General features: G+C 38.9%; 1 protein-coding gene across 1 annotated transcript; it reads right to left on the bottom strand.

Annotated features, from left to right (window-relative positions):
* Positions 1-405: 405 nt before the first annotated feature.
* Positions 406-1,632, bottom strand: LOC147607333 (uncharacterized). The gene is made up of 2 exons (XM_086790627.1): positions 1,300-1,632; positions 406-1,163 (listed from the first exon to the last, which is right to left on the bottom strand). Exon 2 carries the CDS (start codon positions 1,106-1,108, stop codon positions 635-637), a length of 474 nt encoding a protein of 157 aa, XP_086646753.1. The 5' UTR covers positions 1,109-1,163; positions 1,300-1,632; the 3' UTR covers positions 406-634.
* Positions 1,633-19,703: the final 18,071 nt, after the last annotated feature.

The following is a 19,703-nucleotide window of genomic DNA, read 5'->3' as shown; positions in this document are numbered from 1 at the left end:
AATACACACACACAAACATCCTCATGCATATGCACTTGCACAAACATGCACATGGACAAGTCAAAGGATGGTTGCACCTTAAGACTAATGTTCTATGTGCCCAAGAGTATTCTACTTTTTAGGATGTGACATTTCATTGTTAGAGTAGCATTATTTATTTTATTTTTTAAACATCATAGGTTGCACTACAATATAAGTGACTAAGCTATGGAGCTATAGTGTGAGTATGTAGATTATGGACATTGTACAATGTAGTGAAAAAGTATATTACCACATGAGAGCAATGGGGCCTATTCATGGAGGGTCATTTTGGAGAGAAAATGAGGGTTTTGAATGAGAATTGGAAATTTGAAATGTTTCTTTATGATAATATGAGAGAGAGAGAGAGAGACAGAGTGTGTTTGATAAGAGGTCCACACACCTTGGAGGCGAAATTGAGTGTTCATCAAGAGTGTGTTTGATAAGAGGTCCACACACCTTGGAGGCGAAATTGAGTGTTCATCAGCATAGTTTGTACACTTACATAATACAACGGTATGTCTTGCTTGTTCTTGGTGTGATTTGTAGATATGATCACATTTCATAGTTGCTTCCAAAAGGGCTGCGTGGGGAAGGTCGCCGCCCGAGAACTGTTTCAAACGTGTCCTGGCTTCGATTGGAGGTCGGCGTTGCAGTGGTGACGGGGGAGGGTGGAGATGCAGTCAGAGGAGGCGGGGGCGAGGTGGGCGGCCGGGGGGGAAGGGCGGGAGTTGGAGAATGTACGGCGAAGGGTGCGAGCCATGGCGGCGGCAATGAGGGCGACAGGGCTGGCTTTGGCGGTTGGGTTGTCCTGGCTGGAGTCGGGGCCAAGGGAGATGGCAGGGCGGGCGCGGTGGTGTTGGAAATGCGCCTGGAGCGCGTCCTCGAGGGGAGGGCAGCAGCTGCTACACGTGGAAAGGCGCAGCTGCTCCACCTGGACGGCGTCGGCGCAGAGGCCGCATACCCAGCGCCCGCAGTGGCGCGAACGCACCAGTCCGGCGTACGTCGCCGTGCACTCCTCCTCCATGCCGCAGCACTCACACCGCACGGCGGCCACGTCGCTCTCCAGGACATCCTCCGCCTCCGCCATGCCCGGATCTCGGCCTCTTCCTGTCTCTCACGCCGTGAGGCGATTCTCAAAACAACTGCAAAAAACTCGGATCTTAATAAGAAGCGACCGACGCCACCCGGCAGAGGCCCTAATGCATGCTTAATCCACCACAAAACCTAATCAATTAGCCAAACAAGGGCTCTAATTAAGGATCGATTAACTGGTCTTACAGCCTTGTGAAGCGTTATAAGTATTCCGCCACCTCTACGTAAGCCCAGCTGTGTGCGCAGCAAATCATAATCATTCCGCCATCTCTACTCGCCAAGCTGTATCCCCTTGCCGCGGCTTCTCGAGGTAAGGTATATTAAGCTCTCCACCATATCCTCAAGCCCACCATGATATCCGCGTCGCCATTCACGTTACACACAATTCTACTCTTCCCTGCATAAAATAATGCTTCGTCTGCCTGTGTGGTGAAGCGCGACACACACGTTTCCTACTTTTCTCGAATCCCAAAGTGCTTGGTGTCTCAGGACAGCTAGAACTTGCCTGAGGCACATGGCGTTGTGAGAACGCAGCCTATGCCCCTTGCTATGGCGATTGCTTTGACACATACATGGCCCGCCAATGCTCTCGTATCATCAACGTTTAGCTTGAGAGTTCCTCCACAGTTAGCCCCCTTCTTCACTACCACCCATGCCTTGGTGTCCATTCTCTCACCCTCCAAGTCTCTTTCTTTCTTCGCGTCAATATAGCCCACCCACCAACTCGTTTATTACATCAATCCTCCTCACAACTACCGTTTACTTAGTCCACCTCCTCAAGTTGGGCATGTGGGATTAAAAAAATAAGCAGCCCCTCAAAACACACACACACACACACAATCCTACCATTTACTTTATAACAATACTATTTTGTTTTTCACCACAACATGAGTCCAAGGTCTTCAAAATTACAATTACATCTGTGTCCACCTCACCTTACATGATGAACTTGATTTAGCAAGTCATCCAAATTTCGTGTCCCGCAATAATGACGTATAGTGATTTCGAATACATCGGGCCCTCTCTCACAATTAGAAAAAACAAAACATATAATGATGAAGAAGAGGTGAAGACAAGTGCCAAATAGCCTAAGTCCCACAAATCTACAAGTCTTACTAGGAGAGTTAGTGTGGTACGTTGACATTATCCAAGCAATCCATCCCCATCTGCTGACCAATGAGATGCCCTTTCTCCATGCAAACTTTTCTTATTGATATTATAAAAACAAAAGAAGGTAAAAGATCACTACCTACTTCAACACTCATCTAGCCAAAAACTTGGGATGCACATATCATATTGAGTCCTCAATTCATCTAGCTAAACATTAATGCGCACATATAATTATCGTGTAGTAAAATGTAATCAATGTAAGGTTACTAAGATCTCAAAAAATTAAGAGTTTAAATTATTACAGAACCATTAGGTAGCCTTTACCACAACAATGTAGTGGGCCGCTGCTTCAACATTGTCACCCACCTCTCCTTGGAGGGGCCATCTCGTCAAAGTGTAGTAGTCTCTTGTGGCCATTATTGAGAGTAGTGTCGTAGAGAGAACATGTCAGTCTCAAGGTTAGTGGCCATTTTTAAGTGCAACAAATTTCTGGTGGTTGTCATAAGTGCAAAGCACCATGATTAGTGGATGTCATCAATGTAGGGAGAAGACGAAGAAGATCATGGTGGCCATGTGCTTTGTCCTAGCAAGATAGACTAGGTTACTAGCCAGCTATATGCTACTCACATTATCACAATAAATGACAATGGGCCTATCCATAGGCTCACCCATATCACCAAGTAGCTTTCAAAACCAAGCTACCTCACAAGCTGCCATAACAATGCTCTTGTGCTCTGTATTCGTGTCGATAAGTCAATTTTTGACTATTTCTTGCTGCTCTAACTCACAACAACACTCCCAAAACAAAACATAAAGCCATTGGTAGCTCTCTAGTTTGAGACACTACCTGCCCAATCAGCATCTGTATACCCATGTAGGTGTATCTCTTTGATAGACTTATATAAACATCCATAATTAATAGTGGACTTTATGTAACTATAAAAATCCATCTAGCCTCATCCAAGTGTGGCTTCTTGGGGCTTACATAAACTGACTCATAAGTCCAATAACATAGCTCAAACCTGACCTATTAATGGTCATGTAGATCCAGCTATCCACTATGCATCTGTACATAATGGGGTCCTCTAAAAGCTCACCTGTATTTATGGAAAGCTTAGTGTTATGCTTCAATGGCAATGAAATAGGCTTATAACCTATTATATGATACTTGGAAAACATGTCCAAGACATATTGCCACCTATATTTAATAAAAGCTTAGTGTTCTACTCTAATGGCAATGAAATAGGCTTATAACCTATCATATGATACTTGGACATGTCCAAGCCATACTACCTCTGTAACAATAAAATGTTATCATGTGATCTCACCGCCTCTATATACCAAGAAAATATCAAAGATTGCCCAAATATTTCATCTGAAACTTCTCATTCAAAAGAATCTTGACATCATGTATGTAAGCATCACTATCAAGTCACCCATATAAATGATTAACAACATTTATCTTTTTCATATAAAGTGAAAAATTTGCATTGGATATCTGAAATCCAATAGTAAAAAGATACTCCTAGATCTTGTTTGAACATACTCTGAGTGCTTCTTTTCAAGCCATAAAAGGCTTTGCATAACCTACATATAAAATCTAGTTGTGCATCGCTCTCATAACCTGGTGGTTACACCATGTAAACTTCTTCTTGAATCACCATATAAGAACACATTCGTCACTTCCATTTGATGTGAAGACCAACCCTTCACTCCAACCATAGCAATGATAGCTCTCACAATTTCCATTCTCGCAACCATATGTTTGTGCATAGCCCCTTGGCACAACTAGTCTTGCCTTATACTTGTTCACAGTTATGCTTGACCCTATAAACCCACTTACATCCAATTGCCTTGTTACCCTTAAGTAAAGGCACTAATTCCCATGTCTCATTTGTATTCACAATGCTGCCATCTCCTTATCCATGGCATCTTTTCATTTTTGATTTCCAAGCGACTTTCCAAGTGCCTGGTCAAAACAAGTGGGCTCTATCTCCTGTATTGGTTTAACTATGTGGGCATAGTGATGGGATGTATATCTATCATATTTCAAAGTACACCCCCCAAGACCGTGATGGGCCTGTACCATACAATGAGTAGACTGTAGGCTTGAGACCTTAGCCACCACCACCAAAGCACTCGTGGATTCTAGTCTCACCATAATGCCTAAGATCTCTGCTATTTACCCATCATGGGTACCGCCATGCCAACTCTGCCCATGGTCACCTATCTCAATCAGTTGGCTTCTCCCTAGCCTACTCTTGCTACAGTGATATCAACCAAAATAATGTAGTGGTCCGCTGCTTCTACACTGTCACCCACCCCTCCTTGGTGTGGCCATCTCCTCAAAGTGTAGTAGTCGCATGTGGCCATTATTGAGAGTAGCATCATAGAGAAGAGGTTAGCCTCAAGGTTAGTGGCCATTTTTAAGTGCAACAAAGTTTTAGTGGTTGTCTCATAAGTGCAAAGCACCATGATAAGTGGATGTCATTAATGTAGAGAGAAGAGGAAGAAGATCATGGTGGCCATCTTTAAGTTTCGTGGAGAGCTTGGTGCTGGTGTTGAGACACAGAGAGATCATCGAGAGCACACAGAGAGTGCAATAGGCAACCACCATCGAGCTTGCGAGTGAAGAAGAGAAATAAAAATATGAAAAAGAAAAAGGAATTTTATACAACCCTAAACCTAATCTTATCAACCTCCTCTTCAACTTTTGGACACTAGATGCTTTTACCTTCTAGGTGAGAATAGTGCACAAGGTCTTGTTTGTGCTTTTAGCTTGACCGTTTTCTTGTGGATAGAAAGATGTGAATTTCTATACACCACAAGGAACTCTTTGAGGAGGAAGAAATGCACCACTTTGTTTTAAGAGTAGCTTTTTGCATAGCTTTGGCCTCAACCCATTTTGTTAAGTAATTTATGGTGATAATGAGATGAAACATGCTTGGGTTCCCTTAATGATGGTGGGGATACACTAATGGGACCCACAAACTCTAAACTCCATTTTTCAAATGGTTGTTCTAAAATTATAGGGGTTAGACACATTCGATCCTTCTCCTAGACTATGGTGAACCTTTGGTATTCATTGTAGGCATGAAGTTTGGCTTATATCTTATCATCACATACTTGGACAACATCTTGGGGGGGTCACTCATAAATATGTAAGTGTAGCACGTGGGTTCAACACAAGGGATTTTTAAAATCCTTTTTCACATTTTTTACATACAGAAGGGTACCATTTAAAGGGGGTATTCACAAGTTGAATAGAAAAAGGGTATGTTTTGTTCATGAAAAATTCATAGATAAGGGATTTTCAAAATAGGCCTTGAACGCACATGATGTAGTGGGTTTACTTATAGTGAACCCCTTGAGGACAACATGTCCAAAGTATATTGCCTCTGCAAAAGCCAAATCCCATCATGTGATCTAATCACCTCTATATCCAAGAAGTTTCAGAGGTGATTGGCATGCTTGGTGGAACGATCCAATACATTATCAAGGTTAGGTTCAAAAAGTTTTCTATGTTCATTTTTGATGTGAAGTGGTTTAAGTTGGTGACTCAAGGACCACAAGAAACCATGCACAGAGATAAGAGTGGATTTGTTCAAGTAGACTCCACAAAGATATGAACAGACCAAAGGGACACATTTGTGCTACCAAAGCATTGTGAGCAGGTCATCTTGAAGGCAAACTTGAGAGATCATAGGTGGACGTTGTTTGTAATCCAAATTAATCCATGTAGTAAACAAATATTTTAAGGTATGGAAATATCAAATTAAGTAGAGGTTGAGGAACCCACTCAAGAAGCATGAGAAGAAGATATTGATCCAGTTTAACAACTAGAAGAAGGGTCAAATGAAGGTATAGTAATTGAACAACTAGAACTTGAACTAGAAGCAAATACAATGGCTATTAATCTAGAATTTGAAGAAGAAATATAAGAACAACTTTTAACACAACCACCTCCAATGCTAGAAATAGAAGAGGATGATATGGATGAACTACCTTCTACTCCTATAACAAAGAGTCTCCACCCATTGACGAAGATGCAGATGGAGAGGTCTTTCTAGAAATAGATGTATTTGTGTCCATGGATCTAGTGAAGGATGAGAGAGTTGATGATGAGCTATAACATCATATTTCTTTTTTATTTGACAAGCAATATATGTTTTTGTCATAGTTTTCTTATTTGGGACCATTAATGCAAGATTTGGTAGATAATTATTATAATTTCTTGTAAATATTGCTACATATATCCTTGTATTTGGGACCAGTAATGCAAGCTTTGGTAGACAAATATTGTCAAATTAATTTCTTATAAATATTGCTACATATATCTTTGTATTTTTTTGAAAAGTAACTAAAACTTAGGTTGATTAGGAATAGGAGAACTAAAATCACTTGAACTTCTTTCAAAAATCACACCAAATAAAAAGTAAAAGTTTTAAAGGTTTTTGATGCTTTTATCAACCTTTATATAGATATTAACATCGATGCTTATTTCGATGGTCTTTTTGATTTAAATATGGAATGGTTTTTTGATGGTTGCTTTCGACGATTTTTTCAATGACGTGACTTATCGTCAAAGGCTAAAGATCTTATAGTGTCTTTGCTTGCTAGAGATGATCTCTATATTATGGGCTCTGAGTTCTTGGGCATGTTGCTTGTTCAGCTCTTCTCATTATTTCTCAAGGTATTCAATCCTCTTCTTCTTTACCTCTCATCCTTGTGCAATTTGGTGATCCATTCTTTAGCTAATTTCTTGATTACCTCGTAGTCTCTTTGTATCTCTTGTATCTTATCTTGCAATTCTTATACTTTTGCCACTTCTTGCTAATGCAGTCTTTGCTCACATTCTTCCTTCACCCTGGAACTCTTTGATGTGCTCACTAACTTTGGCCTAAAACTTTTGAGTTTCCTCTTCATAAGTCATAAATTCTAAAACCTTCTTATCAAAATCTATCTTTAGAATATCAAGGTGGCTATTGACTCTATCTGGATAATTCTATTTCTATACCTGGAGATCATGTTCAACCATTCTCTTCTTCATGCAATTCTGTTTATGCTTTATGTATGTCCTCTTCACGTGTTAACTTTTGTTTTTGTAGTGCTTGGCTATGAGTGAGAATGTAATTGGTTAGCATATAACTCTTTGACATGAGCTTCTCTCTCTTCATCTTCATGTAACTTACCCTTGTATGAGTGTGTGTACATCCTTGTATCCTTGCCCTATGCAATTCTCTAAGGTAGACATATAGACTTTGTGTGTTGGGGAGACATCTGTACATTTTTGAGACTTTTTTGGGGTATATAGTTATAATGTTAGGATCCTTTAGCTGGAAGCGTCTTTGCATCTTGCTTGGTCTTACTTCCTCTTCATCTTTAATTCTGTTTCCTTGAAGAGACAACTTCATCTACCATGGTGAGGGCCTAGGCTTTGAGCTACTCTAGAAGGGAAGTGACCTCTACTATTTTCAGTGTGTGGTCCTTCTTCTTGTGGTAAATCCTCTTCAACTTTCTTCTCCTCTTCCTCTCCTACTTGTACTTCCACAAATGGCTCCTGTGGTGGTGCGAAAGGTACTCATTCCTCTACTTGCACCTTGAGCTTTGTCGACGAATGATCTTAAATTTCTTCTAGCATACTCGTTCCTCTACTTGCACCTTTAGACCAATTTAGGAATTTTGTCACTTATTCAAGTGCAATTTTTTCAAATCCTTTTTAAATGCTCTATTTTTGGAGTATGAGGATGGATAATGATCATGATTATAAAGATATTGTTAAAGTGATACGGTGGACACATTATTGTTGCATGATACTTTTAATTGTATGATGTTTTTAGTCCTCACCTAATTTATTATGTGTGACAAACTATCCTTGAGGCTTAAAAGTCAAATTTGAGCCTCTTGTAGTCTAGTTTGTGTGAAGATGATGTCTTTAGAAGCTAAAACTATTACTTAAGATCTCTCATACAATATCTATTTCAAGGAAATTCCCCATAAAGCTCAAAGTCTAGTATGAGCCTTTCATAGTGATGGGAAATAAGCTTCACACATGATAAAATATGAGAGGCTCAGACTAAAGTTTGAGCCTCTAAGGGAATTTCCTTCACATAGGATAGACTAAATGGCTCAAGTGTAAGTTTGGGCCTCAAGGAACATTGCCTTCACAAATGAGAGGCTCAAACTTTAGTTTAGACCTCAAGGGACTTGAGTTTTAGAATTGTGCTAAAATCGTGAATATTTCCCAAAATTCCAAAATTGACTGAGGCTTGAGCTTTTTTGGCTCCTCTTAAATTTCTTCTAGCATACTCATGAGCCTTTTCACATGTTCAGCATGAAATAAGAGTGGTTCCTGTTCCTGCACAGATTGTGATAGGTCCTCTTAAATTTCTTCTAGCATACTCACCAACCTTTACACATGTTTGGCATGAAATAAGAGTGGTTCTTGTTCCTGCACAAATTGTGATAGCTTAATAGATGGTGTGTCTTGTAGCTCGATGAATGCAACAAACTCATGAATTTCAATCACATGTACTCCAATCTGAGGACCATGTTTGGGGAGGGAGAGAAATATATTTGTTCCTCTCCTACATCCACATGGTTGGACTTGGTTTCTTGAGGGCTTGGCTTGACTGGTGTCTTCTTCATTCTGGACCCTAGCCATAGTTAAGGTCGGACTTGGTTATAGGCTGAATCAGTGAAAGATATATTCCCTCTGCCTCTTCCTAGATGGGTCTCTTTGTAATACTTCTCTCTATAAAGCGGTGGGAAAATGTGAAATCTTGGCATTCAGTGCTTCTCCCCCTTGGGAAAACCTCTCTTGTCCTTGTAATAGCACTGTTTGCATGTAAGTGAGAAAAATCAAGATTTGTTATCGTTTGGTTAATATCCTATTTGGTGTACATTTATTCTTTGGGGTTTTTTCTTATTTTTTTTGATATGTGTTCTACTGGTCCACAAGAGGCAACTGTTGCCCACTCAACCTGGTTCCTCTGGAATTGGTTCTAAAGGGGGATCCCCTTTGCTAAAGCTTTTGCCAAGGCTTAGGCCTGTGCCATTGCCTACGGTCTATCGTTCTCTTGTGTACTTGAGCCTAGGGTTAGCACTTGTTCCTGACGTCTTTATCTTCTTTCTAGCATCCAATTCTTGTTTTTGAAGCCTTGTAAATATTTTTAGGCCTCCTTGAATTTCATTTCTAAGTCCATCTCCTTGATGGTAGGAAAAAATGTTTCTCCCATTCTAGCGATAATTTTTACATCCCTCTTTATTTATCCTAGGAGTATAAGATTTGTTCTTAGGAATGGTTAAAAGTTTCCCTTGGCATGAAATCATGTTTAGGAGGTGTTTCTTGTATCACTCCTCATGTGTCGACACTAGCTTTAAATAGTTAGAAGAGCCTGTGAACTTTGAACAGCAAGAGGCAATGTAGATTTAGCTCAAGATTGACATGTCCTTTCAACTACATACTTTGTCTCATAGGTCATTTTGGCCTTATGTAGATGTTAATATTACTCACTTATTTGTACACACATGCGTGTGTGTGCACCCGTGCATGTGCACGCACACGCGTGCGCATGCACACACACACACACACACACACACACACGCACACACACACACACACACACACACACACACACACACACACACACACACACACACACACACACACACACACACACGTTGTGGGGCTTCACTAACTACTACTTTCTAAATATGAGGTGTTTCAAGCATTTGCAAGGCTCAATTAGTCTTATTGGGATTCAAATATGATACATATACAAATTTATATTAATCACACCCTATGGGTATATATACAAATTTATATTAATCACACCCTATGGGTGCATGTACAAATTTATATCAATGATCACACCCTATGCGTGCATGTAAATAATGACCTAGCTTTTCTTTAAGTGTGAATTCTAGTTTATCATTTGAGAATTTGAGTATGGGTGCATGTACAAATTTATATTAATCACACCCTATGGGTACATGTAAAAAATGACCTAGCTTTCACTTAAGTGTGAATTGTAGTCTATCCTTTGAGAAATTGAGTATCTTATATACATATACTACCAATATGCTAAAGAACTTCTGAATATCTCTATCACTGGCCCAAAAGGTGTTTCTTCTTTGGTTTAATGAATACTCTTGATCATGACATGATAGATTTCGAAGTGCCAACATACATGGCACCCTACTCAAATCGGCCCACCTGGTTTCATCCTTTAAAAAACATCAAATTTTAAATATATTTGTCATTTTATGGAAATAATGAAATCTAATGCTTTCAATGAACCTTTGATGGTCTTATGAATAGAATTTCAGTTTACTCATGTGGAGGTTGAGGGTTTGAATTCGAAGGGTAGAGTGCATGTGAGTTGATGTATATTGTTTACAACACTCTTTATAAACAAATGTTTAAAACATGTGTGAACACCTATTTATAAACATTGAGAGAACAAAAGATTGGACTTAGAAAATTCTCCCCTTCTCGTGACGAGATTGACAGGTGGAAGTCACACCCAAGTCACAACATTGATCGAACAAAAGCTTGAAAAATTCTCCCCTTCTTGTGACAAGATTGATACGTGTCAGACTTATAACTAACCCATGAAACAAGGAACATTGTGTATCAAACAACTCAAAGGAAAAAATGTGAAATTAAAATCTGAATAAAGTTAAAGTGGTTTTTGATGGCTTACATGATTTAATCTCTAAACACAAATAACTTATATAGCTATACAGGTACATAATAAGACTTTCAAATTAAACTTAAAGACTGTCAAAAGTGACGTGTTTGATGGTATATATTATATAATAATATATGTAAAGTAAACATACGTGCTAGATAGAGTTGTGTGTACTACTAAGCTCAAAGAAATTGTTTAAAATTGAAGCTTTAAAATATTCCAATTAGTTTTTTTGGTTTATAAGGGTTAATATTAATGCATAATGTGGCTATACATGGATTTCATGTATGACAAAAATGCAAAAGGAATGCAAGTATTCTAGAAACAGATTTACTCCAAGATTAGCCCAACCATCATTATCGATGATAGACAGTACTTGGGAAAATAAAAATCAGGTACCTCCATCCTTTATAGATTTCCATCATGAACAATTTCTTACTTCTACTTGGTACTTTTCAGAACTTTAAAATAAAATGATGTAGCATAGAAGGCTACAATGAATTACTTTTAATTGGAAAAAAAAGAAGTACCTTCATCCTTTATAGATTTCCATCATGAACAATCTCTTACTTCTACTTGGTGCTTTTCAGAAATTTAAAATAAAATGATGTAGCATAGAAGGCTACAATGAATTACTTTTAATTGGAAAAAAAGTACTTGGTACTTTTCAAAAATTTAAAATAAAATGATGTAGCATAGAAGGCTACAATGAATTACTTTTAATTGGAAAAAAAAGAAGTACAAATTCATGGAATGAGCAAGGGGAGAACAGGGGGGCTATTAGTTTTTCATTGTTACATGGAGATGGACTGTTTGCAATAGGCAATGGCACTTTGAACGTCTTTATGGGGTTCAGAAATGGAAGTGCAGGAGGGATTTGTTGGTGGTGTGGAGCTCTTCTTGCTCAAATGAGCAGCAAGTTTGTGGGGGTGGACAGAGAGCTTCTGTGGGGGTCTATAACTAGTTGATGTAAGCTCCTTACCTCTACTATGAAGTCTACTCCATTTCAATGGGAAGAGAGCAGATAGAGGCTTCAAGAGGAGGCCCCATTGCTTCTCGGGGGAGCCCATGAAGTTCAGAAAGTTGGGTACCTCACCTTGTGCTCTTGCTTTTCTGCTTTCGCACATCAGCCTCGCAGCAGGCTGCAGCGGCGCCGCCTCCGCCGAGACGTCCTTCCCTAGCTTTCGTTCATCTGCTACTACACGTATTCCCTTGTTCTTTTCTAGCGTATCGTAATTACCTCCAGGTGTCGCTGCTTTAGCACTCTGATGCCGGCCCGCAGTAGCGCTAATGCTTGTGTTCGGAGATCTCGCATGTTGATGAGCTGCTGCTGCAGAAACTGCAGTACCATTTGCTGCAGTTTTGTATGGAAGATTGTAACAGAGATGAGAGCCCTCATTACAGCTTAATATTGGCTTCTTTTTGAGGCCTCGAGCTGACTCTTGCGCAGTAATATAGGGGCCTCTAGAGCTCTCCCCCATGTGGCGGCTATGGCATGCTGGGAAGAACCCTAATGCAGGCTGCTCAATGGGGACCTCTCTTACACCACCACTTCCACCTTCACATCTAGATTCATAGGAATCCACCCTCGTTGATGATGGGGGCACCATGCAATCGCCTATATTGCCAAGAAACTGAGCGCTTAAGAAGAGATCATCATCACAAACTAGCCCTAATTTGCAGTCAATTGAATCCGCGACACAGTTTTTGCATGCAGCTTCGACACCATCGCTGCTGCTGCACGAGCTGCATGCTGCATAGACTCCTTTTGCAACACAAGCTAGCTGGCCTGTGTGCAATCCGCCCTCTGATCCAAGCATTTCTTTTTTCGTGTCTCAAACTTGCTTCCATAGCCAGAAACGGAAAACGTCCTTTATAGGAACGCTTCTGCACGTTGGTGGCCATTGACATCTGCACTTTGCAGCACTTTTGGAGAGCCTCGGGAAGGTTGTCCCTTCAGGTTTCCGCGACGGGGGAAAAAGAGTTAGACTTCATCTTATTAATGTATTCCTTTCTCTTTCTCTCTCTCTCACGCACACACGATTAGAGTTAGCCAAAGTTGGAGCATATCTCTCTCTCTCTCTCTCACACACACACACGCGCACACACAATTGCGTTAGCCAAGTCTCTCAAAGGAGCCAACACACAATTAGAGTTAGCCAACACACACACTCTCTCTCACGCGCACACAATTGCGTTAGCCAAGTCTCTCAAAGGAGCCAACACACACACACACACACACACACACACAATTAGAGTTAGCCAAGGTTGGAGCATCTCTCAAAAAAGCAAGTAGGTAGTTTGTCTTGATCGAGGGTAGGTAATTCGTCTTGAGAGTAGAGCCCTCATTGAAAAATTTCTCAAGGAAAAACCAATTCCCAAACAAAACGTGACATGAATGTAGATTATTCTAATTAAAAATGATAAACTACATGTTAAAATTAGTGTAGCTTCTTTCTCTTATGATGTATATAATTGGTCATTATTAAAATATATTTGCATGTCTATAGTGATCTATTTTGAATATTGTATGTTTTAAAGGCATATCTATAATAAAAATTTCAACTAATTATAAAACGATGTGATTCCATATGCCTCTAAATTTGCAAGCATGCTTCCACATTTGTGAAGACATGACTAATGAAAAAGTGGCTAGTGTCACTTTGAACACTCTTATTAAAGTTCACATCCAAATTTGTGAAACATTAAAATGAAGATCCAATAGAGGCGTAACTTTTATCACTCGTGTAATTTTAGCACTCTCTTATTAAAGGTCACATCCACATTTGTGAAACATTAAAGTCAAGAACCAATGAAAGCATAGCTTCTATCACTTGTGTACTTTTAACACCCTTGGGGAGGGCATGCACGCTTGTGAAACATTAGCATCAAGGACCAATCAAAGAGTAGTTGTGTCTCACTTTTATAGCTCTAACTCAAGAGTGTGCCCATATTTGCGAAACATAAAGTCAAGTACCAATAAAAAAGTGGAATCAATAATGACCAATCAAAGGGTGGCTATTATCACTTATGTGATTCGAGGTCTCTTCAAATACTTGTGGATCATGAAATCAAGAACGAATCAAAACATAGTTGTTATCACTTGTGTGCTTAAAAAATGATATAAAGTTCTTCAAATAGCTTGCTCACAATAAAGTATGCTTAATCCTCACACTGTCCATGTACTAACCACGTGTAAGTGTCGTGTTTTCCTTCATGTGTATTAGAAGTGTATGATCTTATGGGGGATAGAGTTTCAAAACAGGATTATAGGAGTCCTTGTTGTATATTTAGGGAGCTTTACCTTTGAAATTTGTGCTTGAGTTTATTGGATTTTGGGAGAGGGAGCTTTAATTGAAATACACCTCCTTAAGAGAGATTTTGGATTACAATTTATGATATAAAAAATGAAATCCATATAACAAGTATTAAAACACAAGGATACTTATGCTTATTGTTGATAAAAATAATAAAACCACATGTTTAGGTGATCATTGCCATAACTTGCCTCCATTTACATGATTCCTAGTGGTTAAAATCATTTAGCTTTAGAGCACTAAATATCTGTGTACGAGTCTTAAGAGTTCTTACATGTGTCACTAAAAATCAATAAACCAACTCTACATTTCTAGTTAAGATTATTGAATGTAGAGACCCTTGTAAATTTAGTTTTTTTTTTGTGTTATGACTATTAATGTAGATGCCAATTTATAAAGCAAGATAAATTAAATAAAAGATGGATATAATGGAAATATTAAATTTCAAAAATAGAAAATATCTTAATATTTTGAATCCATGAGTTTAAGGAGAAAAAGTTTACTGTGGGGAGTATTGTTTGTTTCTCTGCGTGTGTGTGTGTGTGTGTGTGTGTGTGTGACATATTGAGTAAGATTTAAAGATGCTAAGAAAATAAAATAAAATCTACAAGTCCAAAAATTCACTTAAAAAAAAACCTTTCCAAATGCTTAAACATATGAGTGGAATTGGAACTCCAAAAGTGATATTTCTTAATTTCTATGGTCTTTTGTTTGGGAAACCAAAGTTTCATGCACTTTGAAGCTACAAACAACAAGTAGACTTTTATGCTGTAAATTGTGACTAAAGTAATTTCTTTGAGTGTAGCATGTATTTGAAAAAGGAAGACCTTACTTGTTAGTGGCATGGAGAAGTTAAAGTATATAGTTTATCTAGTGTATCAAAAATTTTATAATATTTATTAAAAACATAGACTCCTACAATACCATAGGGTGGATGCATGGTAAGGGTGAGTACCTTTGTTCATTTTGGCGCACTCAAAATAGGTTGAAAAGGATAAAAGAATATATATTTATACAAACAATAAATATAAAAGAATAGTATTCTAGAATATTGTATTCTAAGCTCATTGGCACACATCTCTAAGATCATTTGAGTAAACTTGGGGATGAGCTCTCTTTAATCCTCTTATCTCTCAACATTAATTTTATCTTAATACTTATCTTAGCTCTTCTAATTTCTTCTAATCCTCTTAGTGCTTCTAATCTCTTCTTAACCCTCACAATGTCTTAGTAATTCTAATACTCTTAGCTCTTCTAATCATCTTCTTAGATCTTCTAATCATTGTCTTAGCTCTTAGAATGGGGTTCCTAAAGCTATCGGAGCAAAGAAGGTGATAGGTCTAGAAACCAATCCACCCATCTTGTTCATGAGGAGGAAAGGAAAAGATAGCTCGTGAGTGAAAGAGAGAGTGGACATCATGTCAATGAGTGGTAATAACTATCATAATACCCTCCTCTGCCTCTTCTTTGAGCCCTTTGAATATTCAACACACCCTACCCCCTTCTCCTCCCCCATCACCTCCTCCTCCATAAGAACCCACCTCCTTCTTTGCCCCTTCTTCGTCCACAGGAACTCATCCCTCCTTTAGGTGCCGATAGGGTGGGGTACAGTTTTGTGCCAAAGAAATCTTCATGTCCTATTCAAGGATCTCACACCCTCATCACAAGTGGCCATGCTCACTTCAATGATCGACAATCCCGATGTGGTGGAGTGTAGGGAACATTCCCACATTGGAGGTCGAATAGAGAGAATAGCTAGCATGGTGGTATAAGGTAGTGTGCCTGGTTCCTATGTGTGAATCAAAATGAGGAATACTATAAATGCTAATAGGCCATTTTGGCAGCCATAGCTACCCCATAACTTGCAAATGTGGCGAGTACGGTGAGTGATGCATCTCACATCCTTTCCATATCACCACGCACACTTAGAGTTGGTTCCAGTAGAAGATAAAGTCTAGATGCTAATGATTGTAGGGCTGCACTATGGGAACCTAGACATGATGAGAGGCTAGTGACCGATCCCTTAGAGACTTGATAGAAAATGTTTGCGAGGAAAAATCTCATGCCCTACTAGTTTTTAAGAAAGCTCTGTGTAAGAGACTTCTAGAAAGCATTACATTGAGCATGCCACTTTCTTTCTAGAGAAAAAGACCCAAACAAAGTTGTATACTCTTTTTGTAGCTACATTCCCCATATTAAGATTGGGAAATGATCATTTAAGGTATGTAAGCCATGAGTCATGAGATAATCATGCCAATGTGACACATGTTGTCCCTACCACATGCAGTTTTAGCTCTTTTATGATGTTTTCCATTCTCTTAGTGGGCATACCCAACTTCCTTGTAGCCTTTGAGATTTCATCCACATTGTATTGTGTGTCCAATACATGGATGTCCTTTATTAGATCACTTGTGTGGGGGGTACTTGTGCCACACATGTGGGTCTCTTGCAAGGCTAGAGATGGTGGACTAGGATGCTAGTGAGCTAGAGTTGGTTGGATGGTAGTGCAATGAGTATGTTGCGGAGGGTGGTGGGCGTAGTAGTCAGAAGATTACAATTTGTGGAGCATCATACACACCATGCATAATATTCACAAGCGCTTTCAGGGAGCAATTGTATCCATATACATGGCACACATATATTTCTAGGTGGCAAGAATAACAATTTTGAGCATGTCTGGTAGAGTTTCCTCTGGGTGTAGTTGTATTTATAGAAGATTTTGTAGAGAACTACACATTTTACACATTTACATCATACCAGAAGATTCAGATAGAGTACTACTTCTCTAAGTAGCTAACAAATTTTTTTAGAGTGATAAATTATGAAATTAATGTCATCCTTTTTTTATATAGTATTGATTAATTTGCAAACCTCCCCTCTGCTCCCCCCATCATATTATAGTCATGGTGCATACCGTTCGCCATGTGTGGTTTGGTGTGGATAGAGTGGCAAGTACCCCATATTTGCACATTATCATTGGGGAGTACCACTTCTACATTAGTGATTATCACTCACATGATGCACACTTTGTTCAACATTCCTTCTCTTTCCACGATTCTTTCTTAAGAGATCATGGGATCACTTTTGGTGAAATCGATGGGTATGGTCAGATGGATGTGGTGCATAGTTTAAGAGTGCACAAAAATTCTATTGGCTTTATAGATGCCACTTTCAAGATGGGCATTAAGATCATTTAGAGCTTTTTTGAGATTGGCATGGGAAGGGGGAGCATGATGGAGTGAGAGCATGTGTTAAGAATTATCTTTGTTGTTACTAGTTTTGGCATGATACAAATAGATTTTGAGGTGCAATCCAAGTGGTGGATTGGTGTGGTTAGCATTTGAGAGGGAGTGTACATAGCATCTTCATATCCCTATTGTCTAGGGTTGTGAGGAGGAATTTTTAGTGTATGGATGTGGTGGATTGGTGTGGTTAGCATTTGAGAGGGAGTGTACATAGCATCTTCATATCCCTACTGTCCAGGGTTGTGAGGAGGAATTTTTAGTGTACGGATGTGCTGGATTGGTGTGGTTAGCATTTGATAGGGAGTGCAGCATCTTCATATCCCTATTGTCCATAGTTGTGAGGAGGCATTTTTAGTGTATGGATGGTAGCATAATTGATCTCACACTGCATGATTGTGATATGATTGCAGGCACTCTTGGACTCCATTCCATTAGGAGCATGATGGCGATAGAACCCAAGATCATCTCGACATTTTGCCTGATTTTGTGGGCATTTTTAGTGTATGGATGGTATCATAATTGATCTCACACTGCATGATTGTGATATGATTGCAGGCACTCTTGTTAAAAAACCCCTTACACTTACATGCTTTTATAAATAAAATGACCATATTTTTCTTCATAAACTTACGGCTTTTTTTTTTCAAAATTGGTTAAAAAACACTCTCCTATAAATATAATTCTGTAACTTTTTTGAGTTAATATACCCCTCCTAATGAACTCACCTGCTACACTTACATATTTTTAGATGAACCTCCCAAGGTAAATGAGGCAAGTTATGGCAATCATACGATTACCTAAACATGAAATTTTATTACTTTTACCGACTATAAGAATAAGTATCCTTGTGTTTAGATACTTGTTATAGGGAATTCGTTTTTTATATCATAAATTGTAATCCAAAATATCTCTTAAGGAGGTGTATTTCATAAGTATAAGCATAAGTATCCTTGTATTTACATACTTGTTATATGGACTTCATTTTTTAAGTCATAAATTGTAATCCAAAATGTCTCTTAAGGAAATGTATTTCAATTAAAGCTCCCTAGATCCCAAAATCCAATAAACTCAAGCACAAATTTCAAAGGTAAAGTTCCCTAAGTGTACAACAAGGAATCCTATCATCCCGGTTTGAAACTCTTTCCCCCTCAAGATCATACGCTTCTAATACACATGAAGGAAAACACAACACTTACACATGGATAGTGTGAGGATTAAGCATACTCTATTGTGAGCAAGATATTTGAAGGACTTTATATCATTTTTAAGCACACAAGTGATAATAGCTATGTTTTGATTGGTTCTTGATTTCATAATCCACAAGTATTTGAAGAGGCCTCGAACTACATAAGTGATAAGAGCCACCCTTTGATTGGTCATTATTGATTTCACTTTTTTTTTATTGGTCCTTGATTTTATGGTTCACAAATATGGGCACACTCTTGAGTTCAAACTTCAAACTATAAAAGTGAGACACAACTACTCTTTGATTGGTCCTTGATGCTAATGTTTCACAAAAGTGCATGCGCTCCCCAAGGGTGTTGAAAGTACACAAGTGATAGAAACTATGCTTTCATTGGTTCTTGACATTAATGTTTCACAAATGTGGATGTGACCTTTAATAAGAGAGTGCTAAAAGTACAAGAGTGATAGAAGTTATGCTTCTATTGGTTCTTCATTTTAATGTTTCACAAATTTGGAGGTGACCTTTAATAAGAGTGTTCAATGTACACAAGTGACTTTTTAATTAGTCATGTTTTCTCAAAAGTGGAAGCATGCCTGCAAATTTAGAGGCATATGGAATCACATAGTTTTATAATTGTGTGTGTGTGAGAGAGAGAGAGAGAGAGAGAGAGAGAGAGAGAGAGAGAGAGAGAGAGAGAGAGAGATGCTCCAACTTTAGCTAACTCTAATTGTGTGTGTGTGTGAGAGAGAGAAAGAGAGGGGTATAGAGTCAAAGGAATACATTAATAAGAGGAAGTCTAACGTCGGAAAATAGGAGGCATAATTAAATGAACCTGAAGGGACAACCTTCCCGAGGCTCTTCAAAAGTGCTGCGAAGTGCAGATGTCAATGGCCACCAACGTGCAGCAGCGTTCCTATAAAGGACGTTTTCCGTTTCTGGCTATGGAAGCAAGTTTGGGACACGCAAAAAGAAATGCTTGGATCAGAGGGCGGATTGCACACAGGCCAGCTGGCTTGTGTTGCAAAAGGAGTCTATG

This window comes from Cibotium barometz, chromosome 55, assembly GCF_041138505.1.
Source record: "Cibotium barometz isolate CiBa-2024 chromosome 55, ASM4113850v1, whole genome shotgun sequence".
In the NCBI taxonomy this organism is placed as follows: domain Eukaryota; kingdom Viridiplantae; phylum Streptophyta; class Polypodiopsida; order Cyatheales; family Cibotiaceae; genus Cibotium; species Cibotium barometz.
Note: the sequence above shows the minus strand (reverse complement) of the source record. Positions and strands in the feature narration are given on the sequence as shown.